Source organism: Lynx rufus, unplaced genomic scaffold, assembly GCF_022079265.1.
Source record: "Lynx rufus isolate CCGP_SWC_20201006 ecotype Redwood Valley unplaced genomic scaffold, mLynRuf1.p SCAF_2, whole genome shotgun sequence".
NCBI lineage: Eukaryota > Metazoa > Chordata > Mammalia > Carnivora > Felidae > Lynx > Lynx rufus.
In genome coordinates, this window is record NW_025814834.1 from 195,311,801 (window position 1) to 195,336,047 (window position 24,247).

At 49.8% G+C, this 24,247-nt stretch overlaps 2 protein-coding genes across 4 annotated transcripts in view; one reads left to right on the forward strand and one right to left on the reverse strand.

The window, feature by feature from the left end:
- Window positions 1-5,017: 5,017 nt before the first annotated feature.
- NCDN (neurochondrin) lies at window positions 5,018-13,912 on the reverse strand. The gene is made up of 8 exons (XM_047082476.1): window positions 13,668-13,912; window positions 13,327-13,394; window positions 12,305-12,445; window positions 10,241-11,209; window positions 9,200-9,441; window positions 8,399-8,623; window positions 7,870-8,012; window positions 5,018-6,552 (listed from the first exon to the last, which is right to left on the reverse strand). Exons 2-8 carry the CDS (start codon window positions 13,357-13,359, stop codon window positions 6,116-6,118), a joined length of 2,190 nt encoding a protein of 729 aa, XP_046938432.1. The 5' UTR covers window positions 13,360-13,394; window positions 13,668-13,912; the 3' UTR covers window positions 5,018-6,115.
- The window catches only part of KIAA0319L (KIAA0319 like), a 95,532-nt gene continuing 85,196 nt past the window's right edge, over window positions 13,912-24,247 (forward strand). Inside the window, exons 1-2 of one of the 3 annotated variants that reach the window (XM_047082474.1) lie at window positions 13,924-13,998; window positions 17,018-17,187. In XM_047082474.1, the coding sequence (XP_046938430.1) occupies window positions 17,046-17,187 (142 nt within the window). In that variant the 5' untranslated portion in view covers window positions 13,924-13,998; window positions 17,018-17,045. Of the gene's footprint in view, window positions 13,999-14,166; window positions 14,341-17,017; window positions 17,188-24,247 lie in introns of those variants that run through there. The other 2 variants (XM_047082473.1, XM_047082475.1) reach the window with 2 other exon arrangements.

Consider the following 24,247-nt stretch of genomic DNA (forward strand, 5'->3'; position numbering starts at 1 on the left):
TAGGAATTTTAAAAAGCAGAAAGATGGGTAAAAAAAAAAAAAAAAGCAAGAAGATGCTCAGGCCAAGGCATAGAGGAAATAACCACAGCAAGCCCTTATGACAGAGTGTGCTGTTACTTCGCCAAGTACCTGATGAATACCGAGTTGTATCAGTCTCACATTCTCTGGTGAGGAAGAAGAGGCACAGACAGGTGAACTGGACTTGCCCAAGGTCAAGCAGCCAGGTGAGTGGCAGCACCAGGGTGGCCTGCCTCCAGCCTCTCTATATAGTGCTGGAATTACTATCCTGTATTGCCTCCCTCTCAGGCACCTAAGAATTTAGTTCTCACTTGCACCTACCTGTGCTCTTGAACAAGTTCCTCTTCCTCTCTGACCTCAGTTCCTGTAACTTCAACAGCAGCGGCCACAAAGTAGGGGAGTGCAGAGAAGATTAGATGTTTTCTGAGGCCCCTTTCCAGTGAAGCAGATGATGAGAAAGGAAAGGTGAAAACATGGAGGTAGATTACAGAGCACAGGCAGATGGACCCGTGGAATGTGTGTGGAGGAGACTTGTACTATTCCAGGGGTACGTGGCAGGTGTAGTGCTCAGGTCTGGGTCATCTCAGCCTGGGGGGCTGTGAGGGAGGAGGCTGAAAGCAGCATCCCTAAGAACCTTCTGGAAGCTGGAACCACCAGCTAGGGTGGTGGGTGAAGCAGAGCTGGACGGCACTGCTACCTCCATGCCCAGGCCAGACCAGAGGACTGGGGTATGTTTGCGTGTGTCTGTATATGTGGGTGTGTGAATCTGTGATGAAAGGCCTTCTCCCCCACCCTCAAATTCAGCCAGAGGACATCAGAAGTGAGGCTCCAGGACAGGTGTATGTGGGTTAGTGCATGGCATGCAGGTTGGTGGACCCCTATGGGGGAGGTCCAGGAGCAGCAAGGCTGGTAATGCCCGTGCCCAGGTCTGGGGATCCTTCACTCTCTCCAGCAGACTTGGGAAAGCCAGGATGACAGGACAGGCTGCCTGTCCAGTGGCTTCCTTGGGTTTCTCACCCTACTTTGCTGTAGCTTAAGACACCCCCTTCTTGTCTCATTCTCTTCCTTTCTACTCTGACCACTCCCCAGCCTCCATTTCTATCTCATCATTCGCCCACATCCTTCATGTCAGTTATTCATTCTCAGTGTTGAGGCTTCCACATTTTCTTCCTGTCTACACTCTTCATGAGGGAGTGAGTGAGTTCCTTCTCAAGACTTTAGTGACTGTTAGTTGGCTGTTCTCTTTCAACTTTATCTCTAGTCTGTATCTCTTACTAGATAGACCCACAGATGCAATTTCCAGGTGGATATTTCTTCCAGACATCTTGTTGCAGCCATCTTAAACTTTCCAAGTCCTCGAGTGATCAACATCCCCTCCACCCCTGCTACCCACCCCATCAACATCATGATCAACATCCCCTCCACCCCTGCTACCCCCCCCAACCTGCTTCTTCTTCTGTGTTCTACAGCTCTGTACACGGCACCACCATCCTTCAAATTAAAAACAGTCATCCCAGACTCTGACTTTCCCTTCACCCTCATAAGCCAATCCTCATAGAGTGTCGTCATTTCTAACCCTTAAACATGTATTTCCACCCCTCTGTCAGCCCTTTAAGCTCCCATACTCTTTCTCATAGACCAGTAGTGTTCTCAAAGTGTGCTTCCTGGGCCAGCATCACCTACAACGTCTACAAACTTGTTACAAGTGCTACTTCCTGGAACTCACCCCAGACCTACTGAGGCAATAAACCTGAGTGTGGGGACTGGAAATCTGTGTTTTGATAAACTCATAAGGTGACTCAGAAGCTCAGTAAGGTTTGAGAACCACTGCCTAGACCATTACAACAACCCCCTAACTGGTCTCCTGCCTTCTTCATTCATTACTCTTCTGGCGCACCTCCAATTCCACTTAGCAATACGAATGACTGGACCAAAGGGGCGCCTGGGTGGTTCAGTCAGTTAAGCATCTGACTCTGGCTCAGGTCATGATCTCATGGTTTGTGAGTTCAAGCCCTGCAAGAGCCTACTTCGGATCCTCTGTCTCCCTCCCTTCATGCCCCTGCTCTGCTCATGTGCGCATGCTTTCTCTCGCTGTCAAAAAAAAGAAAAAAAAAAGAGTGACTGGACCATGTAACCTTCCTGTTGAAAACTCTCCTGGGGCTTCCCATGGCCCATCTTCAGGGAAAAAAAGTTTAAACACCCTAACCAGCATTCCAGGCTCTTCACAGCTGCAACTGATTTTTCTTTTCTGCCACATGAACTACCTCACAAAAAGATGAAAGGAGAAACAGAAATTGTGTCCTGCACTAGCTTTGGTGCATGGCAGGTGCTCGGTGAATGCTTATTAAATAAATAAATGGTGAGTGGATGAGTTTATCAATTCCTCAGCTGGTTGAGGGATCTTTTTAGGAAGCCTCCATGACCCTCAGTAGCTAGACATAGAAACCAGGTACAATCTGAGGAGATCATCTGACAAATGATTTTGCTTTATGGCTACTGGGGAGACAGATGTTCATGATCTGCTACAAGCTACCAGGTTTTGTGACTGTAGACTCTGTCACTCTTCTCTTTCTGGGCTAAGGGACTCCTTGCTTGCTGAGTCATGGAGGAGGGCATTGCTGTTTGCCCACTCTCTGGGACAGATGTGCATATATGGAGGCCTGGGATGTGCACAGGGGTACATATGCAGACTCTCCTGGGCACATGGGGACACACAACATAAATAGAGACACTCTTGGGGAACAATCCTACGCATGGAACACAGGACATGTATTGACACATAGGTGCTCATGTTCAGATATCACAGGCTCCCATTTGGCATACTTGGCATATTGCTCTTCTCCCAGGCTCAAATATTTCCCTCTCATTTCAGAAAGAGAGCTTGCATTTGGATTTGATGTTAAGAAAAAACTCAGGCCTGTCTCCTTTATTGATTGACACAGCCGCCTTACTCCCAGCCTTTGGCAATCTCTCCTGCCCCCTGGGTCTGGCTGGTTGTTGGCAGAGCGGGGAAAATCTGGCACAAGGAGATGCTGAGGCGCCACCTGGTGGTTATATCTCACAACTGCAGCTCAGGTCCCCTTTTCTCCCTCGAAGCTAAATTGCCAAGAGAGAGCTTGGTCTTAAATTAGCCTAGCACCTTCCCCATTCAGGAGCCCAGAACTCTCTGACCATTCCTCACTAAAGTACAGAGCCCAGTCTTTCTGGTGTTATAAGCCTTTCTGCAGGGTTTCACTCCACCTCAGGAGGGCAAGTACTTTGAGAGCAGGGACCCTAGGTGGTTGCCACTTGCTTTGGGCCCTTCCCTTCTCAGCCACTCCTATGGACTTTAAGACTCTACACCCACAACTCCCAAATCTGTCACTCTGCCCAGACCTCTCTGAGCTCCAGACTGCAGAAAGCAACTTCCCCCTGGATATTCCACAAGCAGCACAAACTCACCATTTACCAAAACAAGCTTGTATTTTACATTAACCTGTTTCCCAGTGTTCCTGGTGCCAGCGAATGGCCCCATTATCCACTCAGTGGCCCAGATCAGGTATCCGGGAGGGCTCTTTATCCCTCCTCACTTCCAGTTAATCACCAAGCCTTATTAACTAACTCCTACCTATATATTTTTCCCATCTTCACGGCCGCTGACTTAGTTCAGACTTAGTACCTCCTCTCTGAGCTCCTTGCCTCAGTTGTCCCCCTTGTGCAGCCAGTCATCTTTAAAAAATGCAAACTGGATCACATTGTCTGCTAAAAAAAAAATCTCAGCATGATCCCACCTCTAATCTTCTGAGCATGGCATACCACGACTTGTGAGATCTGGTTTATGCCCATTGGTCCAACCTCATCCCACTTTACACTCTGTGTAGCAGTAATGAGCTACGTGCAATTCCTAAGCTCACATGCCGTTATACCTGCTGTTCTTCTGTTTGTCTATCTGGGAAGCCTCTCCTCACCCCCATGTCTCAGAGCAAATACTTCTTGAGCTTTCCCAGACGTATTCAGCCAGGCTGAGAGGCTCTCATGCTCCAGCCATACTTCGTTCAGACCCCTGTATGAGCAGCTGATTATACCTCTAGGGGATGTTGCCTTGTCTGTTTCCTCTCTAGATTTTAAGTTGCTTGAGGGCAGGGTCTGTCTTTTCATACTACCCCCCACCCCGCTGCCCCGGGACTCCATGCTAAGAACATGACTTTCAGTACATCTAATAAATGAATGTTCTTCTGTCCATGCATGGCCAACCACAGACAGGCTCATGGGACATACTCAGTGAATGCTTGTTGGCTTAGTGGCCTCAGTGGAGACGTCTGCGGTGTGTGGGCTGGGGGCAGGTCTGGCTTCAGGATTAGGGGCTGGGGGCAGGTCTGGCTCCAGGATGAGAGCCTGGGCTCAGGCCTGGTGAAGCAGTGGGGGCTTGACTTCAGTCTTGGGCTGAAGCTCTTAGGCCCCTTGTCTTTCTCACTGGCATAGAACAGAGGTGAACAGCTGGTTGCCTAAAATGTTTTCCTGTACAAAACATTTGGCCTGGAGATGTTGTTGGGGCAGTAATGGTTTCACGGGGGAAAAAAATGAGCAACATTCAAAAATCAGGATTTTGCATAAAAATTAGGGTTTCTGACTTATCTTTAGAGATTGGAGGATGTGACAGTACTACTTGGAACCCCTCCAGGTCAGCACTTCATTTGTACACAGGAGCACCTAGGCCTGGCCACCATAGCATCTGAATTTGCAATCCTGCTCTGGCAATACAGGGTGTGGACTGAGGGGTCAACAGCCTGCTCAGTCTTGGCTCTGACACCTTACTAGCGCGTCACCTTGAGCAAACCACCTACCCATGCCCAGGTTTCTTCACCTGTAAAATCGGAATAATGCCTGTGTCACAGGGTTCTCTGGCAGGCTAAATAACACTTGAAACGTGCTTGGCAGGGTGTGTGTTCAGCAAATGGTAGTTGTGAGCTCCTCGAGTTTGGAAGGGAGAAGGTGCAGGACAGACCACACAGGAACCATCTTGTCACCAATGAACATTTATTGAGTGTCCGCATGTGCACAGCTTTGAACTTGGCGATCACAGAACGCACTGGGGGAAGGAAGGGGGAAATGGAAGCAAGGGATCAGGTTGTGTGTGGGGGGTCCCCCGGGATCATAAGAAAAGTAGTCCCTGCTGGAGTCGCCAGTCGCGTCTCTCTGCAGAGAGGGATCCTAAGCAGGGGTGGGGATTAAAGCCAGGCACCACGATGGTGATGGGGTGCAATCACTAGGGAAACATGCGGATTCTGGAGAAGTGTCCCTCCTGTTCCTAGCTCCAGTCAAGCCAGATGGCACTAGGAGGACAGGGATCAGATGCTCAGGTGTCCAAGCAGGGATAAGGACAGGCAAAATAAATAACCCCCCGACCCCCATCGTCACTCTGCTGCAACATGACACAAAAGCTTAGAGGCCAGGGCCTAAGGACTCCTGGGTCCCCTCAAGGAAGCTCAGGTGGAAGGAGGTTTCCCCACCCACACACCAGGCCTGTCTGCCCCAGGTCTCCCTGGAAGGATGAGGCAGTTCAGACCCTGGGTCACTGAAGTTGATAGGAAGAACTGCGATGTCAATGGCCTGAGTCTGCTCTCTGCCAAGGGGCTAAGGGCAAGGGCCAAATGGCCAATTGGAAGGACGTGGACTGGGAGGCTAGAGGGGGCACCACAGCCTAGGGGAGCCCACGCCCTGGCCGGCAGGGCACATGGGCTGAGGCAGCCAGCTCCTGCCAGCCCTATCCCATCCTGGGGCCTCCCTCCCGTGGGGGAGTCTGACACAGGGCACAACGACACCTAGTGCCCCCCTCCCTGGGGGCTGCTCCAACATTCCCCGGCCTGGCAGCGATAGCTATGTTGATTTTCAAGCCAATCCCTGCCCCAATGGGGGCCCGGGGGGCGGGACGCAGTTCCTTACACTTGAGGGATGGGCACTGTGCCCTTGCCCTCGGAAAAGCCAGAAAGCTGGGATGTTGTGTGTGTGTGGGGGGGGAGTCTAGGGAGGGGGGTCCAGTTTGGGAGCTTCAGGGAAGATGCCTCCTCCCTCCTTCCCTCGCTGCCCGCCCCTGGGTCTGTCCCCAGTGGACACCTGCTCAGGGCTCTGACAGGCACTGCTCCAGGGCAGCCATGCGGTAGTGGCTGGCTGTCTCCTCACCCGCCTGTAGCCTCATGGCCTCCCGGCACAGCCGGTTGGCCCGTGCCAGCTCCACCAGGACGCCCTGATAGGCGGCGACCATCTCGGGCTTGACAGAGTTGGGGCTGACGCTGCCCAGCAGCTGGAGCAGCTCCTGTGGCCAGCGGGAGCGCAGGGCGGCTGGGGCCAGCCAGGGCAGCAGGGGCACACAGCCTGTGAAGGCCTGCATACCCAGGAACCAGAGCTCCTGCAGGTCGGCCCAGACGCCCTCGTAGTCGGGGGACAGGGCCAGCACCGCCTGGTCTGAGCCAGGTGTGGCCCGCGCCACATGGGACTGTGATAGGAAGAGGATGGCAGCTGCGAAGAAACCTCGGGACGCTGGTGTTCCCTGAAGAGCTGGAAGGCAAGCAGGGAGTGGGCGCGTGAACTTGGTGGGCCAGCTGCTTTCCCAGACCCTCACTTTACCCTCCTGTGCGGACACACTCTGGGAGCCGAAGCAGAGCCTAGAACCAGCCTGCCTGGGCTCAAACCCTACCTTCAACTTCACTTGAAGTTGGGTGACCTTGGGTAATCCACTTTTCTGGGTCTCGTTTCCTTACTTGTAAAACGGGGCCAATAGTGCTAATCTTAGAAATCGGTTGTGAGAATTAAATGTGATAATCTTGGTACACTCAACCTCATGGTCAGCCCTTTTTGCAGTGGGACGGGAGCAGGATGGGAGCCGCTGCTGGGACTAGAGACCTACAGGCGAAGGCGGTCTCAACAATTTGATTCTTGGGCCAGAAGGGGGCGCCAGAGCGGGGGCGGGGGACCAGGAGCTGGTGATGGGGCTTGGCTTACCTGCCAGGCAGGGGCTCACCCCTGTACTGCGGACCCTCTCAGGGAGGCTGTTAGTCCAGCCTGGTGGCATCTGTGGGTTAACAGCACTGGGGCTCTACTCAGGCTGAGGTGATGCAGCCTGGGACTGAGGGAGCATGGGGTTAGAGCACAGGGGTGGCTCCTGGATCACTAGGACATGCTCCCTTCCCATTGCCGGAGGACCCTACTGGGATCTCTGCACAGGGAACACATAGGCAGCTGAGGGTACAGGCTCATTACACACTGTTCCCGGGCATCTGCTCAGCTCCTCCAACCTGACAGATGGGGCACAGGGAACAGGCGGGGACAGAGGGACCCAAGCAGACACCCACGGCCAAAGTGGAAGACACAAAGGGCTGGCAGGGGCTGGAGGGGACGTCCCTCCTCCTTCACACAGCCAGAGTGAGGCAGAGTTGCGGAGAAGGTATGTGCAGAGGGGGCACCAAAGCACTGAAGCCTGTCACGAGGGAGGTGAGGTGTTAAGCAGAGAAAAACCTCAATGGGGAGGAAGAAGGTTCCTGACTCAAGCCCTGGGTGGGGGCGGCTCCACCTTGAAAACACTGGATTCAGACTCGGGCTGCTGGGAATTTCAGGTGCCTATGCCTGTGCCTCTGAGCAGGCCTGTACTTACACCCACCAGACCTTGCCTTAAAAGTCTTCAGAAGGAAAAGAATGCTATCATTTGGGGAAGAAGGGTGGGGTAGGGTGGGGGATGGAGACACACTTCACAGATTTCCTCTCAGTTGGAAAATTCTATAAAACCATTTCCTGAAAATGGGGACTTATGCCCAGAATATAACAGGTCCACCCAGATCTTTTGTCTGTATCCATTAGGACTGGGTCCCCGGAGCTTACCTGGAGAGGTACTGAGGAGCCGGGCCATGAGAAGGCCCAGGGTGGCCACATTGGCAGCCAGAAGCAGCCTCCCTTGCTGCTGCACTAGTGAGGGCAGCGACGTCATCAGGGTGTTCATAAGAGATGTGAAGCAGGCGTCTCGCCTGGGAGAAAGGGTGGGGGGTGGAGATGGGAGAAGGGGTTATTTGAGCTAGACCAAGGCCTGGGAAAACCTGGGATTCTGGGCTCCCAGCTTCACCAGGCAGGGTTTGGCAAGAAATGAGACAGCAGGGTTAAGAGTTAACTTTGGGCCCATTCGTGGCATCTGGGGAACAGAGACTGGGTTATAGCAGGAGCAGGCAGACAGGCCCAGAGGAGTTCTAGACATGCCAAAACCTCGTGTGGGGTGGCTCTGTCTATTCTGAGAGCCTGTCACTCTAACACTAACAGGAACCCATGGGCACAGGGAAGCAAAGTAGCAGACTGAGATCTGAGGCAAGTCTGAGCAGCCCCCACCCCTTGCTTCCTCCAACCTCCTTCCCGGCCTCACTTGATCAGCCCTGGTGCGGTGACCACAAGGTTGAGGAAGATATGACAGCAGGTCTGCAGGCCGATCTCCACACTGTCAGGCAGCACTGAGGTGTCATGGCCTGGGGATGTGAGTTCCCACTGCTGCAAGAAATACTTGCACAGAAGTGAGGGGGCTCCCTCCTTGATCAGGATCTCCCGGGGCCCATCTTCAACGGTCAGGTGGCACCAGCCGGGCAGAAGGAGCCTGGGGGTGGAAGGAACAGGTGTGTAAGGGGTGGGGAGAGATGAAGGCACAAGGATTCCCTTTCTTGGGGCATCCCACCTAAGAGAAATGAAAGCAGGGGGAAAGGACACATCCTTCCTTGTAGGTCCCACAGGAAAAGCACATGCTTTGGTGCTGCACAGGCCTAGGCTTGAACTTGGGCTCTGCCACATGGTGTATGTGCGGGCAAGTTACTTTAACCCTGAGTCTCAGTTTGCTCATCCTGAAGATGTGGATGAGACTTATGTCATAGATTTGCTGTGTGAACTAAATGAGACTGTTTTGGTAAAGGGTAGAGCAAAGTGCTTGGTGTGTCGTAGATGCTCAATAAGCATGAGTTCTCTCTTTACAGAGAAATCTGGGGTTGGCAAAGAAGACTTGGCTGACCAGGAGTCCTGTGTGAACAAGCCCCCCAAAACAAACAGAAATAATCCTAAAGGAAATCTCATGCCCCAATCAGGAAGCCCAGCACAGACCAGTTTGGGGGTGAGGGAGTGTCCCTCTGTTATGCTTTTCTTTAGAACAGTCTGGCTGGACAGACTCTAACTACAAACTCACCGGAGAGCATCCCCTGGCCAGGTGGGCCCTGGGGTGGTGGGGGAGATGGCCAGGGTGGCCACCTGCTGGGAGAGGTCATTCGCCTCCTCGGCCTCCTCGTAGAGGGTCTTGGCATAGCGCACAAGGAAGGGCAGCAGCTGGCAGACCTCCTTGCGCAGGGATGAGGTCTCCTCGGCCAGCCAGGCCCCCAGGATCCGCACCGAAGCAAACACAAAGGGCTCCTTCTGCTTCTCTGGCCCCACCTGTTGCCATGGGACCCCTGTGAGATGGAGTAGGACCAGAGACCCTCCCCGGCCGGGACAGCATGCCAGCCAGCCTAGGAATAACACAACTAGAAGGGAATTCTGGCCTGTGAGCCCTTCAAAGGCAGGCCCTGTGTACCCAGCACCTAACACATGGGAAGGATGCGCTCAACAGGGGCCTGGCACAGAGCAGGCCCTCAGGGCATGTCTGCCGAGCGAACTGGACTTTGGACAACATGTCCCCACACTCACTGCATCCCCTTTCCCCCCACCTCTGAAGTATCACAAGGCTCGAAGGAAACTCACAGGTCCAAAGCTAACTAAACACTCCCTCTACGGCAGCTGTGACCGGGGAGGAGTTAGCTGAATCTCTCCAGAGGCCAGGAACCAGGCAGCCCCGCTCCTTTGCCCAGCTCCGTGCCAAGTTTGTATGTGCAGGTGTATGGAACAATGCAAGAGGCTGAGCAGAACAGACTGCTTCGATTTGGAGTGTGTGTGTACTGGGGGGGAGGGTTGTGAGTGGGAAGTCACTGTGTTGTGTGCGTGTGTGTGTGTGTGTGTGTGTGTGTACTGTGATGTGAGTGCACATATGGTGTGTGGTATGGTGCTTGTGTGGAGGCTCAGGGAGGGAGGGAGAGGGAGGCTCGGCCACTCTACTCCCGGGAGTGCTGCAGCATCAGCCCTCAGAGTGGGTATCTTGCGCTCTTCCTATTACACTGAGGTGCAATTCACTTCCCCCTTTGCCTGGCCTTCTGGCTCTCCCCACACCAGACTCCCTCCGTGGGCCGCTATACCTCACCTGCTGCAGATAGTGGATGACAGCCCCGATGGCCTCCTTCATGATGCTCACGAGCTGCACCTTCTGTGGCTCCTTGAGCAGTGACTGCTCACAGCGGGTGCATTCCTGGATCCCCAACTCCATGAGGGCGTAGCAGGCGGTCACCACATCCTCTTTTACTTCTGTGCCTGTCTCCTCCAGTGCCAGCCGTACCTCCACACATGCCAGATTCACCAGCAGGGCCAGGAACTTGCTCCCGGAGCTGCCCGCTGGGATCCAGTCGGAGCCGCAGGCGTGCGCCAGGCGGGCTGCCAGCTTTAGTGCAGGGTTGCGCTGCCAGGAGCTCAGCTTGCTGCCCAGGATGCGTGCCAGCCCGGCCTGCAGATCCCGGAGGCATTCAGAGGGCACGGTTGTCGGGGGCAGAAAGAGGGGCAGCAGCTGGCAGAGCTCAAACTTGCTGGCATCCTCAGCTTTCTGGAAATCTTCACTGAGGCCCCGCAACACAGCCAGGAGGTCGGGCTCCGCCTCCTTCCAGCACTGGGTCTCAGCAGCAGCCAGCAGCCCCACTAGGAGTGCCAGGGCCTGGTCAAAGCCATAGCCATGCCCCAGGTATGCCTGACACAGGGCAGACACGGTGCCACCAGCAATGAGGTGCCGGGGGCCACGGGGTGTGCCTGCCACAGCTGTCAGGCACTGGTAGGTGTCGTCAATCATGGAACGGCGAGCAGCGTCATCCGGGTCCCCCCGGGCAGTGAGGAAGGTGCTAAGGATGGGGATCTTGTTCAGGACCTGGGGATGGGAGGCCAGTTCAGGGTCACTGCAGAAGCAGGCCAGCAGGGCCACACCCAGGGCTCGGAGAACATGGTCGGGGCAGCCATCTGGTGCCTCCTTGGTGGTCAGGAGACGATTGGGGAAGGTGAAGCCTACGGCATCGAAGATCCGCCGCCGAGTTTTGGCATCGATGTCACCTGCTTTGACTGCCTTGGTCACCTAAGGGGGGGGGGGTATGTGCTATCAGCAGGATGAAAGGAAGACTGCCCCCTGCACCCTTGGGCGCTGACCATTACCAGGATGTGGTTATGGAAGGTGATTTTCTCTGGGGTCAGGAAGCCTCCAGAGGTCATTTTGTCCAGCTCCTTCCCTCCCCACCCGGGGAGACAGATGGTTGTGACCTCTGAGATCCCTCATTTATGATTACGTATACAGAAGGGAGGTCCAATCCTCAACTACTCGTTCTGCCATTTCATCACTCAGTCATTCGGGAAGTTCTTTCTGATGTCTAATCTAGAAGCTGGCAACCTGATTTGGGCTTAGAGCTCAGTTTAAAATCCCCCAAGGATTTAGGGTCTCGCCCTAATTGCTCTCACCCCCCTCCCCAGAGAAGCCTCTGATCCATTCCCGCCACCTTCTCAGGGGAAATGGCTCCTGTGTCTCGCCACTCTGCCTGTCAAAACATTTCCCCTTACATTTCACCTCAACACCTCCTCTGCTGCAGTGTGAGCCCTTGACTCTGGAGCCTTCTCCCTGTTGCCATGGCAAACAAGCAGAGACTGTACTCCCTCCTCCCTTCACCCCCCACACATCAACCCCCCCTTCCCAGCACTGCAGCTCTTGCTCTGCTGGCCCCAGCCTGGTTCTTCCAACAGGGCTAAGCCCCAAACCAGCTCCTTCACCCTCAACCTACCTACTGCCATCCTGGCCATCCCCTGGGACCCCTTCCCAGTTACTTCTAGTTCTGCTACTCTCTCCACCCCCAGAGCAATCATCCCCAGCCCTCAAGTACTCTGCACTAGTTACTACCTGCTGCTGTCACCCTATGAGTCAGCTCCCATCTGCTCCGGGACGCCCCAAAGAGCAGACCCAGGCAGCCTCCTCCAAGGCTTCTAAGGCCCTACGCCTTATTCACCCCCATTCTCCCCTTTGCTCCCACACTTAGGGAAGCAATGAAGAGTCCAAAGGCAGGCATCTTGGTGCCTCCGGGAATGCCAGGACCACCTATATATCCTCTGGGACTTTTTGACCCCATTCCTAGGGGACCCAACCACCCAGCCCTTCCCACCTCCCAATTTTCAGTCAGGTCCTTACTAGCAGCAGGGCTGCAAACTGCTCACTGTCATTCTTGGCCTCACGGAGGGCTCCCAGGTAGCGCTCCAGGGTGGGGTTTCGGCTCTCTGCCTGGTTCAGAGCTGGCTCACAATCCGAGGCCATGATGCCCGCCTTGCCCAACTGTGAACACAAGAGGGACTGAGCATCCCTCTGCAGAGGAGGGGTGGGGGTGGGAGTGGAGGATGGAGGGAGGGATTAGCACAGAGGGAGGGGAGGATCAGGAGGGATGGGTTCCTCAAGACTGACCTCCCTTGTGGGAGCCCCTTAAAGGCGCTGGACCCTCAAGTCCTTAGGAATGAAGAAGGGACCCTGGCCAAGGTCACCTCCGGAAAGCGGGAAAGAAGGACCATGCATCCCGCTGCTCAGCTGGACAGCTCTCCTTACCAATCTCCCAGGAGTGGGAGGGGGGCTGGCCCCACTGCTCAGCTGCCCCCTGGCACCAGAGGCCTGGTTTTATCTCCTTCCACCCAGGCACACCAGGAGGGAGTGGTGAGGACAGACAGGAAGGAATGGAGACATACATGGGTGAAGTTCGATTATCCGGACTCAGGCTGATATGAGGGAAAAGGGCATCCTAGGTTCCCTTTCCCCTCCCTTCTCCAGAACAGGCAGGAGACAAGCTTCAGCACAAGTGAGGATGCAGGGTACTGACCAGGGAAGGCTTGGAGGCCCCTTTGCGGACCCCACCCCTCCAGCCAGGGCTCTCAAACGCCCCCGCAGGCTCCTTGCCTCCTCTCCTTTCCCTCCCTCGGGCAGAAGCTGCAGCAGCAGCAGCAGCAGCAGCAGCAGCAGCAGCAGCAGCAGCAGAATTAACCCTTTGCATTCCCTCTCCTCGCCCTCCCCGCTCGCTACCAGTCAGTGGATGCCGGCAGGGGCTGGAGAAGCAAGAAGGGGTCCGGGGTAGCTCCCAGGACAACGGAGAATCCAAAAGCCGGATAATCGAAGCGGGGCTGCTGAGATGGGGAGATGAGAAGGGGAAGAGGGTTCCTGGCGGTCACCACCTGTCCCGCCGCAGCCAGGTCACAACACGACATTGATGAAGTCACGACAGGGCGGCGATGAGATCACACTTCACGATGGCGCGGTGATGTCACGGAGAGATCACGGCAAAATCACGACATGGACAGCCCCCAAAGATGACAGGGCAAATTAAAAAAAATATATATAGCTATATATTGAAAAGGGCTGTGACAAAATGGAGTCTCGACAGGGCACGATGATGTCGCGATATGGCGCGATGGAGTCGCGATAGGGTCCCCGGGGTGTGTCGGCATCGATCAGCGCCGGCTCGGCGAGGCCCTGGTTGGGATGCAGGGGAGGGCCTGAAGGGGGCTGAGCTCACCAGGCTGCGGCCCCGAGCGGCGAAATCTTCTCCGAGCGCGATGCTCCTGGAGCCTGGGGCCGCTGCTCACGCCGCTTTGCCCACTCCCGGCTCCAGGCGGCTGCAGCTCCACCCCCACCCCCGCAGAGCTCTCGGCCAATCCGCGGCGGCTTCACTCCGAGCTCTGGCCAATGGCACACCTGGGCGCTAAGCCGTAGGGGGTGCCACCGTTGCCGCCATCTTGCTTATGGGTATTGCCCGAGTCTGGGGCCTGGGGCTCGCGCAGGGCAAGCGAAGGAGCAGACTGCGGAGAGCAGGAGGCGACAGCCTGGCGGCCCAGGCTCCTTCGCTCGTGCGTAGTTCTGTCCCTCAGCACTGCCTCACCTCCCCCTCTGGCTCGCGGCTGGAATTGAGCTTCCGGGGGTGGGGGTGGGGGCAGGAGGGCTGGTTAGCAAGAAGAGTGTGTTTCCGGGTTGAGCCCAGGGAGGTGGGAGGAGGCGGCGTTTCCGGCCGCCGTCGCTGTCCTGGGAGGCTGAGGCGAGAGGGAGCTGTCCGGGTGGGGAGCCCACACTACCTTCTTCTTTTTCCTCCTCCTCCGGGTGAGGGGAGCGAAGGTTGGGGCCCCGACCCCATGGACCGGGAGGAGGCGGAGGCCGCCGAGAGCCGGGGCCCCGCTGTGTGGCCCTGAGCCCCGGTAGGTGGCCGGGGGCGGCTGGCTGCCAGGCCGAGGACCTCGAGCTCAGGGGAGGGGCAAGCGGGACGGGCTATTTCTGAGGGTGCGCTGGCCTGGTGTTGGGACCCGGAGGTGGCGCTCCTGGCCCGGCTAGGGCAGCCAGCTTCTTCTGGCTTTGTAGGTGCGGGGCTCGAGTCCCAGACCCTGCTTCTTTCAGGCCCACGCCTGGTCATGTAGCATCCTCCATCCCCTGACAGACCGGGCTCGGGGCGCTGCTATCCTTCTTCCCTCGACTTCTGCAGCCTCGTCTTTAGCTGCTGTCTCTGGTGTTCGGTCTCCCAACCAAGATAGAAAGTTGATGCAGAACAAGGGGGGCGGGGTTGAGCACGACGTGTAAATTATCATGCGAAACCTGCCTTATTCCGGACTTTAGAAAATTATTCCCCACAGAGGGGTTCTGTGGTGTCTGCGGTGGGCACAAAGGTGAAATGAAGGAAGTCAAAAGAACACCTCAGGCGGTTCCAAAAACGCTTTTCCTTCTCTCACCTCCTGATGCTTGTGCCCAACCGACAATAGATGCAGTTAGTGAAGAGCATTAGCTGAGTCTCCTTGTGCTTTCTTCTGTGATTAACAGACTGGGAGCTAAGAACAAATTGGAAAGACGACCTCCCAGAACAATCTGTTCATTTTTCCAGCTATTTGGAAAACAATGCCTGCAAATATAAGCAAAGTTATTCATGGCAGTCTGTTCTGTAACTTTCCCAAATATCTGAGATTTTTTTAAAAAGAGCTTTATTCTTGATTACTCATACCAGCTGAATAGGCTGTTTCAGACTTGCTCTGTCGTTGTTCAAACATATCTTATCGCTGTGTACATAAATGGAGTTCCACGTATGTAGCTGACAGACTGAACTATGATACATCCCCCATCAACCTGAAGGATTAAGTAAACATTACCCCCTTCTCTGTCTGAACAGCTGCTGCAACAGAGAGTGCTTTTATTTCGGGTGTACTTGTAACGCCCTAAATGCCAAAACTATTGCAAGCTTTTCTAGATTTTCATTTGTCAAGTATTGTGGGGGTGTGTGTTCTCTCTCTGGGTTTTTACCCTTTGATTCTGTAACAAACCATTTGGATCTTGGTGATTGTATTGTTCTTGCCTCTGGTCAGCAAGGCTTTGAATGGACCCTAGCAGTGATTTGCACCCTTAGGCAGTTGTAGATTTCAGAGGCTTGGCTGGTTGGGAGTTCATTTGAAAAGAGCTCTGCCTCTTAATGCATGGTTCGTAAGACATTGCACTTCTGATGAGCTTGCTAATCCAATGGTGTTTGTTACTCCCATTTTCAAAACCTATTCATTTCTTTTATGCTTCTGTCGCCCACCTGTCACGCTATTGATGACAGGTGTTGAGTCACTTTGAATTTAAAATCCTTTTGTGGTAGGCAGAAATGTGTTGGGTAAGATCCATACACACACACGTACACGTGCACACTCACTGTTCCATCTTGAGAGGCTAGAGAAGTTGCTGGATATACTTTCTAACTTGGGCTCCATTTTATAATCTCTTGAACATGTCACTGGCCCGCACATCTTTCAGCCCCCTGCTCCCTAACATACAACTTCAAAACTGCTAGAAATCAGAATGGATGGAAGTGAATGAGGAAGAAGTACTTCAGTTGCTTAAGGCTCAGAGAAAGCCTTTTCTTGGGTGGGCTGTGCCTCAGTTTTGCAGCTGTGTGTGTGCATGTGTCTATTTCCTGGTATTAGTCAATATTGACTTCATGTGATGCCCGTTTCCCTGTATGCTGGCTGGGGGTGGAGGGCGGAGTCTACCATTTGCCACATGTGGGTGACAGGTGCACATTTAGGACAGAAGAATTTGAATTGCTTCCTCAGAACTCAACCAACTCTCATGATATTGCCAAGATTTATATAATAATTTATACAATGTAGGGAAGTTGTATAAGAGAAGAAACAGATGAAAATCATTTTTTCTCTGGAAGGGACCTAAATTATCCAGCTCCTAGATTCTAGAGTAGCCAGCACAATGCCTAGCACATAATAGGAACTGTGTAAATATTTGAGTGTCTATATGAATTCAAGTCAGGAATTGCAGATGATTCTAGGGATCAGGGATGTGACATTGAAGTGTAATTTGGATAGATTTTTAAGGTCATAGTGGTGGGGCAGTAATAAACTGGAGAGTGCATGTACTTCCTAAAGATAGTCACAGTATTTTTTATTTATTTATTTTTTTAAAGCACAGCTAGACAAAACTCTCAGCTTAGTTTACCTCTGATAGTCGAAACTCTTCATAAATAAGAAGGTGTGTTTGGTCAAAGTCACAAAGCTGTTACTTGCAGAATTGGAACTGAAGCTCAGATCTTTTTTTTTCTTCAGGCAAGTGCTCTTTCCATTCTTCCACATAGATGATTTACTGTTAGCTTAGAAAATAATAGAACATAAAATGTTTCACTTTTACAGTGGATTCATTTCATACCCCTTGCTATGTTTTTATCCTGATAATTATAGGCTTTGTCAAAGCTCAGGTTTAAAATTTACAGGCAGGTATGAGCAGTGAAAGATAAACTTGAAATTTCTCTTCCCTCTAGGCTGTCACATTCTCTAGAATTCTACATTTCCAGGAATCAATTATTAATTACTTGGCATATAATTTCTTCCCTTTCTATCTTTATAGTGAACGGGTTCCGTCTGTCTGGAAGGCCATGGAGAAGAGGCTGGGAGTCAAGCCAAGCCCTGCTTCCTGGATTTTATCAGGATTTTGTTGGCAGCTATCTGTGAAATGGTTGAGAAGCCTGTACCTGTTTTTTACTTGCTTCTGCTTCAGTGCTCTGTGGTTGTCAACAGGTACCATTTTCTTTATAGATTTAAACTGTATGAGTCTTTCAGTTCATATTAAAGACTAGGAGGAGGTAGAAAAGCAATCTTCTAATTGAGAGAAACGGTCATCCTTTTGGTGGACACTTAGTTTGTTGGGTTTATTTGTTTTGGAACCACAATTAAAATTGGATTCTTTCTTATAAAAGGGAATTGGCATGATAATTTTAAGATTTGGTGAAGATGTCATGAAAAGAAAAACATTTGAGGGATGCCCGGATGGCTTAGTCAGTTAAACATCTGACTCTTGATCTCAGCTCAGGTCTTGATCAGAGAGGCATAGGTTCTGGCCCCGAGTTGGGCTCCACCCTGGGCATGAAGCCTGCTTAAAAAAGAAATAAAAATATTTGGAAGTTGGGAAGACCTGGGTCCTGGTTCTGGATGTTTCTACGTAATAACTGTAAAACCTTGAGCAAGTTACCTATTGTCTGTAAAGAAGGATAAGATTTCACCTTGTAGCTTGATAGGAGTGATACCATAATTAAAGTGTGTAGTACAGCACTGTGAACATAGATGCTTCATAAAGATACTTTGCTTCTTTTTCTTTTCTAAACGAATCTTCACTTACAGGGACAATGTGTTCCTTGCTTTTTCTGTAGAAAAGGGTTATGCTGATAGATTTCATAAAGTATGCTTTCTTCCTAGAGATTATCTCACCAGGCTGGAACCTCTTGCCAGGAAAAAGTGCGAAGGTTACATTTCAAGGGATACTGTTTCTTGAAATCATTTTTTCTTTTAGTTCTTTTGTTGACATTGTCCTTTTCAGAGTATGGAATGTGAGAGAACAGCCATCTCGGAGAGGCTTTGGAGTATGCTGCCATTCTGGGCAGTGACCAAAAAGCCTTGTGTTATAGAGACCACTGTCTGGGATAAGGAATCAGCCTTTTGCTCCTATAATTCCAAAGATTTCTGTTGTTTTCCTAAAGGAGTTGGTGGTCATGATCTAGAGAATCAAGTAATTACTGTATTTAGCAATTTCAGTGACATCAGCTTTAGAGTTTTTGTTGTTCTGCAGTGGTGGTTGATGATTGCATAATTAGAGCAGTTGAAATTGCAGTTGACAGAAAGCTGACCTAAATGTTTTTTTACCCAGATGATGCTTTGCTGGGACAGCTAACTATTTCAGGCCAACATTTTATGTAAGTCATTTGAGTTAAATAAGTAAGTGATTTAGCACCATCAGAGTAGGAAAATTGCATTTTTTTGAAGAGCACCTACCACATACCAGACCCTTGGTTATAAACATTCCATATCTTATCTCACTTAATCCCTATGATAATCCTAAAACAGATAGTTTTAGTCTCATTTTATACATAAGGAAATTGAGGCCCAGAGAGGCGGAATGACTCGCCTAGGGTCATACAGCAAGAAGTCACGACAGAGCCAGGAGTTAAACTCTGGTTTGTTCACTCAATAACCTGTGCTCCTTTTCTTCTGTTACTCTCTGTCTTCCAACCACAGATAGTCTTTCAGAGGACCAAAGATAGTTTTTTTACCCTGAACCATGATGAGCAGCTTGTTATTTGAGGGATTCCATGTACAGGGGGAGGAAGCATTTCTACTTCTGTTTCTGTATTTCCAATCTAGCACTTGGTTAAACAGAGTACTGTGGGCTACTGTGCTAGTCTTTAGTATCCCCTCAGCTTGCTGCTTAAAAACAACAACAGTGAGCAGATTGAGTATAGAGGTGCAAAGGTGGTATTGTTAGGAGTGGTTCTGGTGCAGATTAGATTTTACTAGTTTTATTTTAGAAAAGTTTGGAGCTTTTACTGTGGAAGAACCAAGAACCATGTGTGTTCAAACTGAGGTCACATGCAGGTAACACATGACAGATTTGTTATATATTTTAACTTACCAGAGCTTTTTCACATCAATATTTTATTTTATTTATTTAAGTTTGTTTATTTATTTTGAGAGAGAGAACATGTGCACGAGCAGGGGAGGGGCAGAGAGAGAGGAAGAGAGAGAGAATCCTAAGCAGGCTCTGCACTGATCGCGGAGCCTGATGCAGGGCTCAAACTTGTGAATGCTGAGATCATGACCTGAGCCGAAACCAAGGCACTTAACCAACTGAGCCATCTGGATGCCCCACACATCAATGTTTTAAAAAACATAATATATTTTTTAAATACTTTTTTAAATGTTTTATTTATTTTTGAGAGAGAGAGAGAAAGAATGAGAATAAGCGGGGGAGGGGCAGAGAGAGAGGGAGATATAGAATCTGAAGCAGGCTCCAGGCTCTGAGCTGTCAGCACAGAGCCCAATGTGGGGCTCAAACTCGTGAACCACGAGGTCATGACCTAAGCTGAAGTTGGTCGCTTAACTGACTGAGCCACCCAGGTGCCCCAAAAAAACATAATGTCTTAATAGGAAAAATGAATAAATGATGTACCCAGAGGAAAGAAAAGAGACAGTACCATAAATAAGAAAGTAAAATGATTTATTAGCATTTTTAAAAATGTACTTTCTTGTTAGTAACCAGAGAACTGCAGATTAGATTTTTTTTTTTAACTGAGTAATCTTTACTCCCAACGTGGGGCTTGAACTCACAACTCCAAGATCAAGAGTTGCACACTCCACCGACTGAGCCAGCCATGTACCCCCAAAGAACAGATTAAAGTGAGATATCTTTTTTTAGCCTATCATACTGATGAAGATCAAAGTAAAAATATTTAGTGCTCCCGAAGGGTGATGTGGTTGCCCTCATACTATCCTGGGAAATTTGAACAGAGAACTTTTTGGCATAAATATCAAGATCCTTAAAAAGTTCATATCTTTTGGCCTGGTAATTCCCCTTGTGGGAATTTATCTCAAGGATATATTTAGATGGTTGTGAATGAGGACATTCATCAACACTCGTTTATTGTATGTTGCAAAGCATTGCTACAACCTGCCCAACAGTAGGAGTGTGATGAAATTATAGCATGTCCACATGTGGCATATTATCCAGCTTCAGAGTTCACAGTTCAGGAGAGTAAGTACATGGGAAATGCTCCTCATGTTAAGTGATAAGAGCAGGATAAGGGCACCTGGGTGGCTCGCATCTGACTTTGGCTCAGGTCATGATCTCACAGTTTGTGAGTTTGAGCCCCGCATCAGGCTCTGTGCTGACAGCTCAGAGCCTGGAGCCTGCTTCGGATTCTGTGTCTCCCTCTCTGTCTGCTCTTCCCCTGCTCATGCTCTGTCTCTCTCTCCTTCAAAAATAAATAAAAACGTTAAAAAAAAAATTAAAAAAAAAAGAGCAGAATATACAACTGCATGTCCACTATGGTGCCAATTTTGTGCAAAGAGAAAAGTACTTTTATATAATAGGAAGCTTGAAACAAGATACATAATTGTGTATGTATATATGTGTATATAATATATATATATATGATATATGTATATATTTAAAGTTTATTTATTTGGGAGAGCGCGATCACATGCTTGCAAATGGGAAAGGAGCAGAGAGAATCCCAAGCAGGTTCTGCACTGTCATCACAGAGCCCAACATGGGGCTTGATCTCATGGTTCCTGAGATCATGACCTGAGCAGAAATCAAGAGTTAGATGCTTAACCAACTGAGCCACCCAGGCATCCCCTGTTTGTATATTTTTTGAGTAGTGGGATTATTATCTCTGTACAATTTCTGCGTTTTCCATCTTTTTTTCAGTGTACGTGTATAACCTTTTTTTTTTTAATAAGGGTAAAAAAAACCTACCTGACAAAGCAACAACAAAATAATAGCAGCGAAAACCTGCTGTTGGTAGCCTGAGTCAGTATTTATCTACTAGTGAGTTCAGTTTTTATCTGAGCCCTTAAGTGTTCCCTGAAAAAATACATTCTTGATTCTTTGCTGTTGTCATTTAGCTTATGGATTATATGTTTATTTATTTTTGAGAGAGAGAGAGAGGGAGGGAGGGAGGGAGGGAGGTGGGGGGAGCAGAGAGAGAGGGAGACACAGAAATCGGAGCAGGCTTCAGGCTCCAAGCTGTCAGCACAGCCAGGTACCCCTGGATTATATGGATTAATCCTGAAAAACTGACCAAAATAAGGCAGGTCTCCTGTTATCCCCATTCCTGTTTACCACTTGGCAGTTTACTCCATCTCTAGTAGCACCCCAGGTACCTGCTGACTTATGTAGGTTTCTTTTTTGTTTCAGTTTCTGGGTTCAGTGCTGAAGCCCACTGCTAGAAAGTAGTGATTATAGTTTGTCTGATAAAATATACTCTGTGTTTTCCTTGTAGGCCATTGAATCACTATTTCTCTGTTTAGTGTCATTGTTAAATGGCTTAAAAATAGCATTTTGGGGGGCGCCTGGCTGACTCAATTGGTGGAGCATATGACTCTTAATCTCAGGGTTGTAGGTTTGAGCCCCATGTTGGGTATAGAGATTACTTAAAAAGAAGTAAAATCCTTTAAAAAATACCATTTTGGACCTGGGGACTGTCAGTATCGGGAGACAAAAATGAGGTGATTCCAAGAATTTGGAAATTTCTGCAATAGATGTCAGCTTCTTAAGGGCAGAAGTTTTGCCTGTTTTACTTCTACTAGGTATTCCTAGCAGGTGCCGAGTGCTTGGTATATAGTAGGTGCACCATAAAAATATCTGTTGACTGAATAAATTAATAAATTAGAAATAAGGGAATTGTCCTTTGAGAATTAAACTTTAAAATTAACATAATCTATCGCTTGAGAGTTAAAACTTAAAATTAGCACAATCAGATCAGAGGTATATGAGGGCACTTTAAGGAGACACAATGCCTTTGAGAGAAATGAGATCTGATTAAAATATTCACAAATATATTAACATATCTAAAGAAAGAATATGTACATCTGAAGAGCTATGCCTGTGTGTGTATGTGTGTGTGTGGTGAGAGGGCCTGAACCAGCATTGGAAACCTAAACTATGGAGTCACCAAGGCTCATGTAGGCCTAAAGCTAACAGTTGGCTGTGAAAACTTCTACTGACATTCCCCCGCTTCTGAGAAGTAGATCACCCAATTAGTTAGTAAGTATTAGTTAATAAACAAGAGAAAACATTCAATTCAGAACTGTTTTTTTTTTTTAATTTTTTAACATTTATTTATTATTGAGAGACAGAGACAGAGTGTGAGCAGGGGAGGGGCTGAGAGAGGGAGACACAGAATCTGAAGCAGGTTCCAGGCTCTGAGCTGTCAGCATAGAGCCTGACGCGGGGCTCGAACTCACAAACTGCGAGATCATGACCTGAGCCGAAGTCGGACACTTAACCGACTGAGCCACCCAGGCGCCCCTCATAACTGGTTTTTGAGAACTTACTGGCAGTTTGGTCCTAGGCTAGGAACAAGGGTGATAAAGATGAGTACAACACAGTTCCTGCCCTGGAAGAACTCCCAGTTTGACGAGGGAGTGACCATATGAATACCGTGCCATGGTAAGTGAAAAGGTACAGGGGTGCAGTGCTGTTCTTTGTTCCCCTTCCAGCCCGTTCACTGAACTTTCTAATTATTCTTCCCTCACTCCCTTGTCAGCTTGTTTATTCAGTGTTTTGTTCTTCAGGGTTCTTTTTCTACCCTTTCTTATCTAACTCTTGTGTGTGCCCCCTGGGTAGCCTCATTTTTTCCCATAATTGTTAAGATGTGTGTCGTCTACTCCCAAATCCATAGCTGTTCATTCACTCCTTTCCAGAGCACATACCCACCTGCATGTCATACGTTTCCAACTGGATGGCTCACAGCTGCCTCCGACTTAATGTATCAAGACCAAACCCATGGTCCTTTGTCCTTCTTCCTCCTGTGTTCCCTATAACAGTGAAAAGACCACCTCCTCTTGCGTTCTGAGGTAGAAATCCCTGAGTCATTCCACACTCTTTTCTTTCCTCCACATTCACATCACTGTAGAGTCCTGTCTCATGCAGAGTGCCGTTAGTCTTCTCACTGAGGTTGTCTGATTCAGGTAAACATAAGCTCCTTTCTGATATATTCTGAAACCTCTAGTTTGAACTTATTCTTTAATGTTCTTGTAGTGTCTTACAGCTCTCTGTTATTATATCATGCTGTACTGTGTGTGTTAGGCTTTGTGAGGAGAGATTCAGAGTGGGTCTTGCTCTAGAGTGTGGTCCTTAGTCCTGAGGTGAGGTCTTTCTGGTGTGTGCTCGTCTGTGGTGTTAATGTGATTTCTTTGCTCTGGCAGAGCCAAATTCCAAAGTGCTCCTGTTCTTACCCCCAGCGCTGCTTGACCTCTAGTGATTCTATTTCCCTCTCTGCCCTGTAGCGTCTGCTATCTCATAAACCTCGAGTCTTGCCCTGTGCCTTTACATTCCAGCTCTCAGCCTGGCAGGGGACCCTCCCTAAGGACTTCTGGGGCTCCCTCTTTTCACAGCTCCTTCCTCTCCAGTGTCTCACCACTCAGATTTTAGCCAAATTCATATCTCTGCTTCCTGGGCTCAGCAAGCCCCCTCTGTTCTGTTTGGGTTCCAGCTTTCGGTGCTGTGGTTGGGAAGTTGGCCCTGGAGACCTGGGCAGTGGTAGGGCTCACTTCAAGTTTCCTCTCTTCTGCAATCTCTCTCGGGGATTGCAGCCTTGTACTGGCTGTTATCTCCTGACTAAGAACAGTTGTTTTGTATATTCTGTCCAGTTTTATAGTTATTTATTGTAGATGGTGAGTCTGGTACCAGGTATGCCAGGGAGTAACCTGTGTTCTAAGTAAGTAACCTAAGTAATCATAGCAGATGTGGCTGGGAGCAGATGGCTACTATGGTTACTCACTTATGTGTCTGCTTCAAAAAACTGTCTTAATCACAGTTACACACCAAGAATCTAGCACATAGTAGGTAGCAATAACAGTTTGTTGGAGTAACCGAAAAATAATGCTGGAAATGACACCACGTTGGAATATACATGTTGAGGAGAATCGTTCTTTTCTACCCTATTTTTCATTCTTGGCTCATTAAGTGGGCCCTTCACTTCCCAGGAGGGAGCAATATTTGGAAGGTGATTTTAGCTCTTTTTTCTGCCTTTTTTCTGGCTCTCTCTCTGAATGGATGAGTGACTTTTTTTCTGATTGGTGA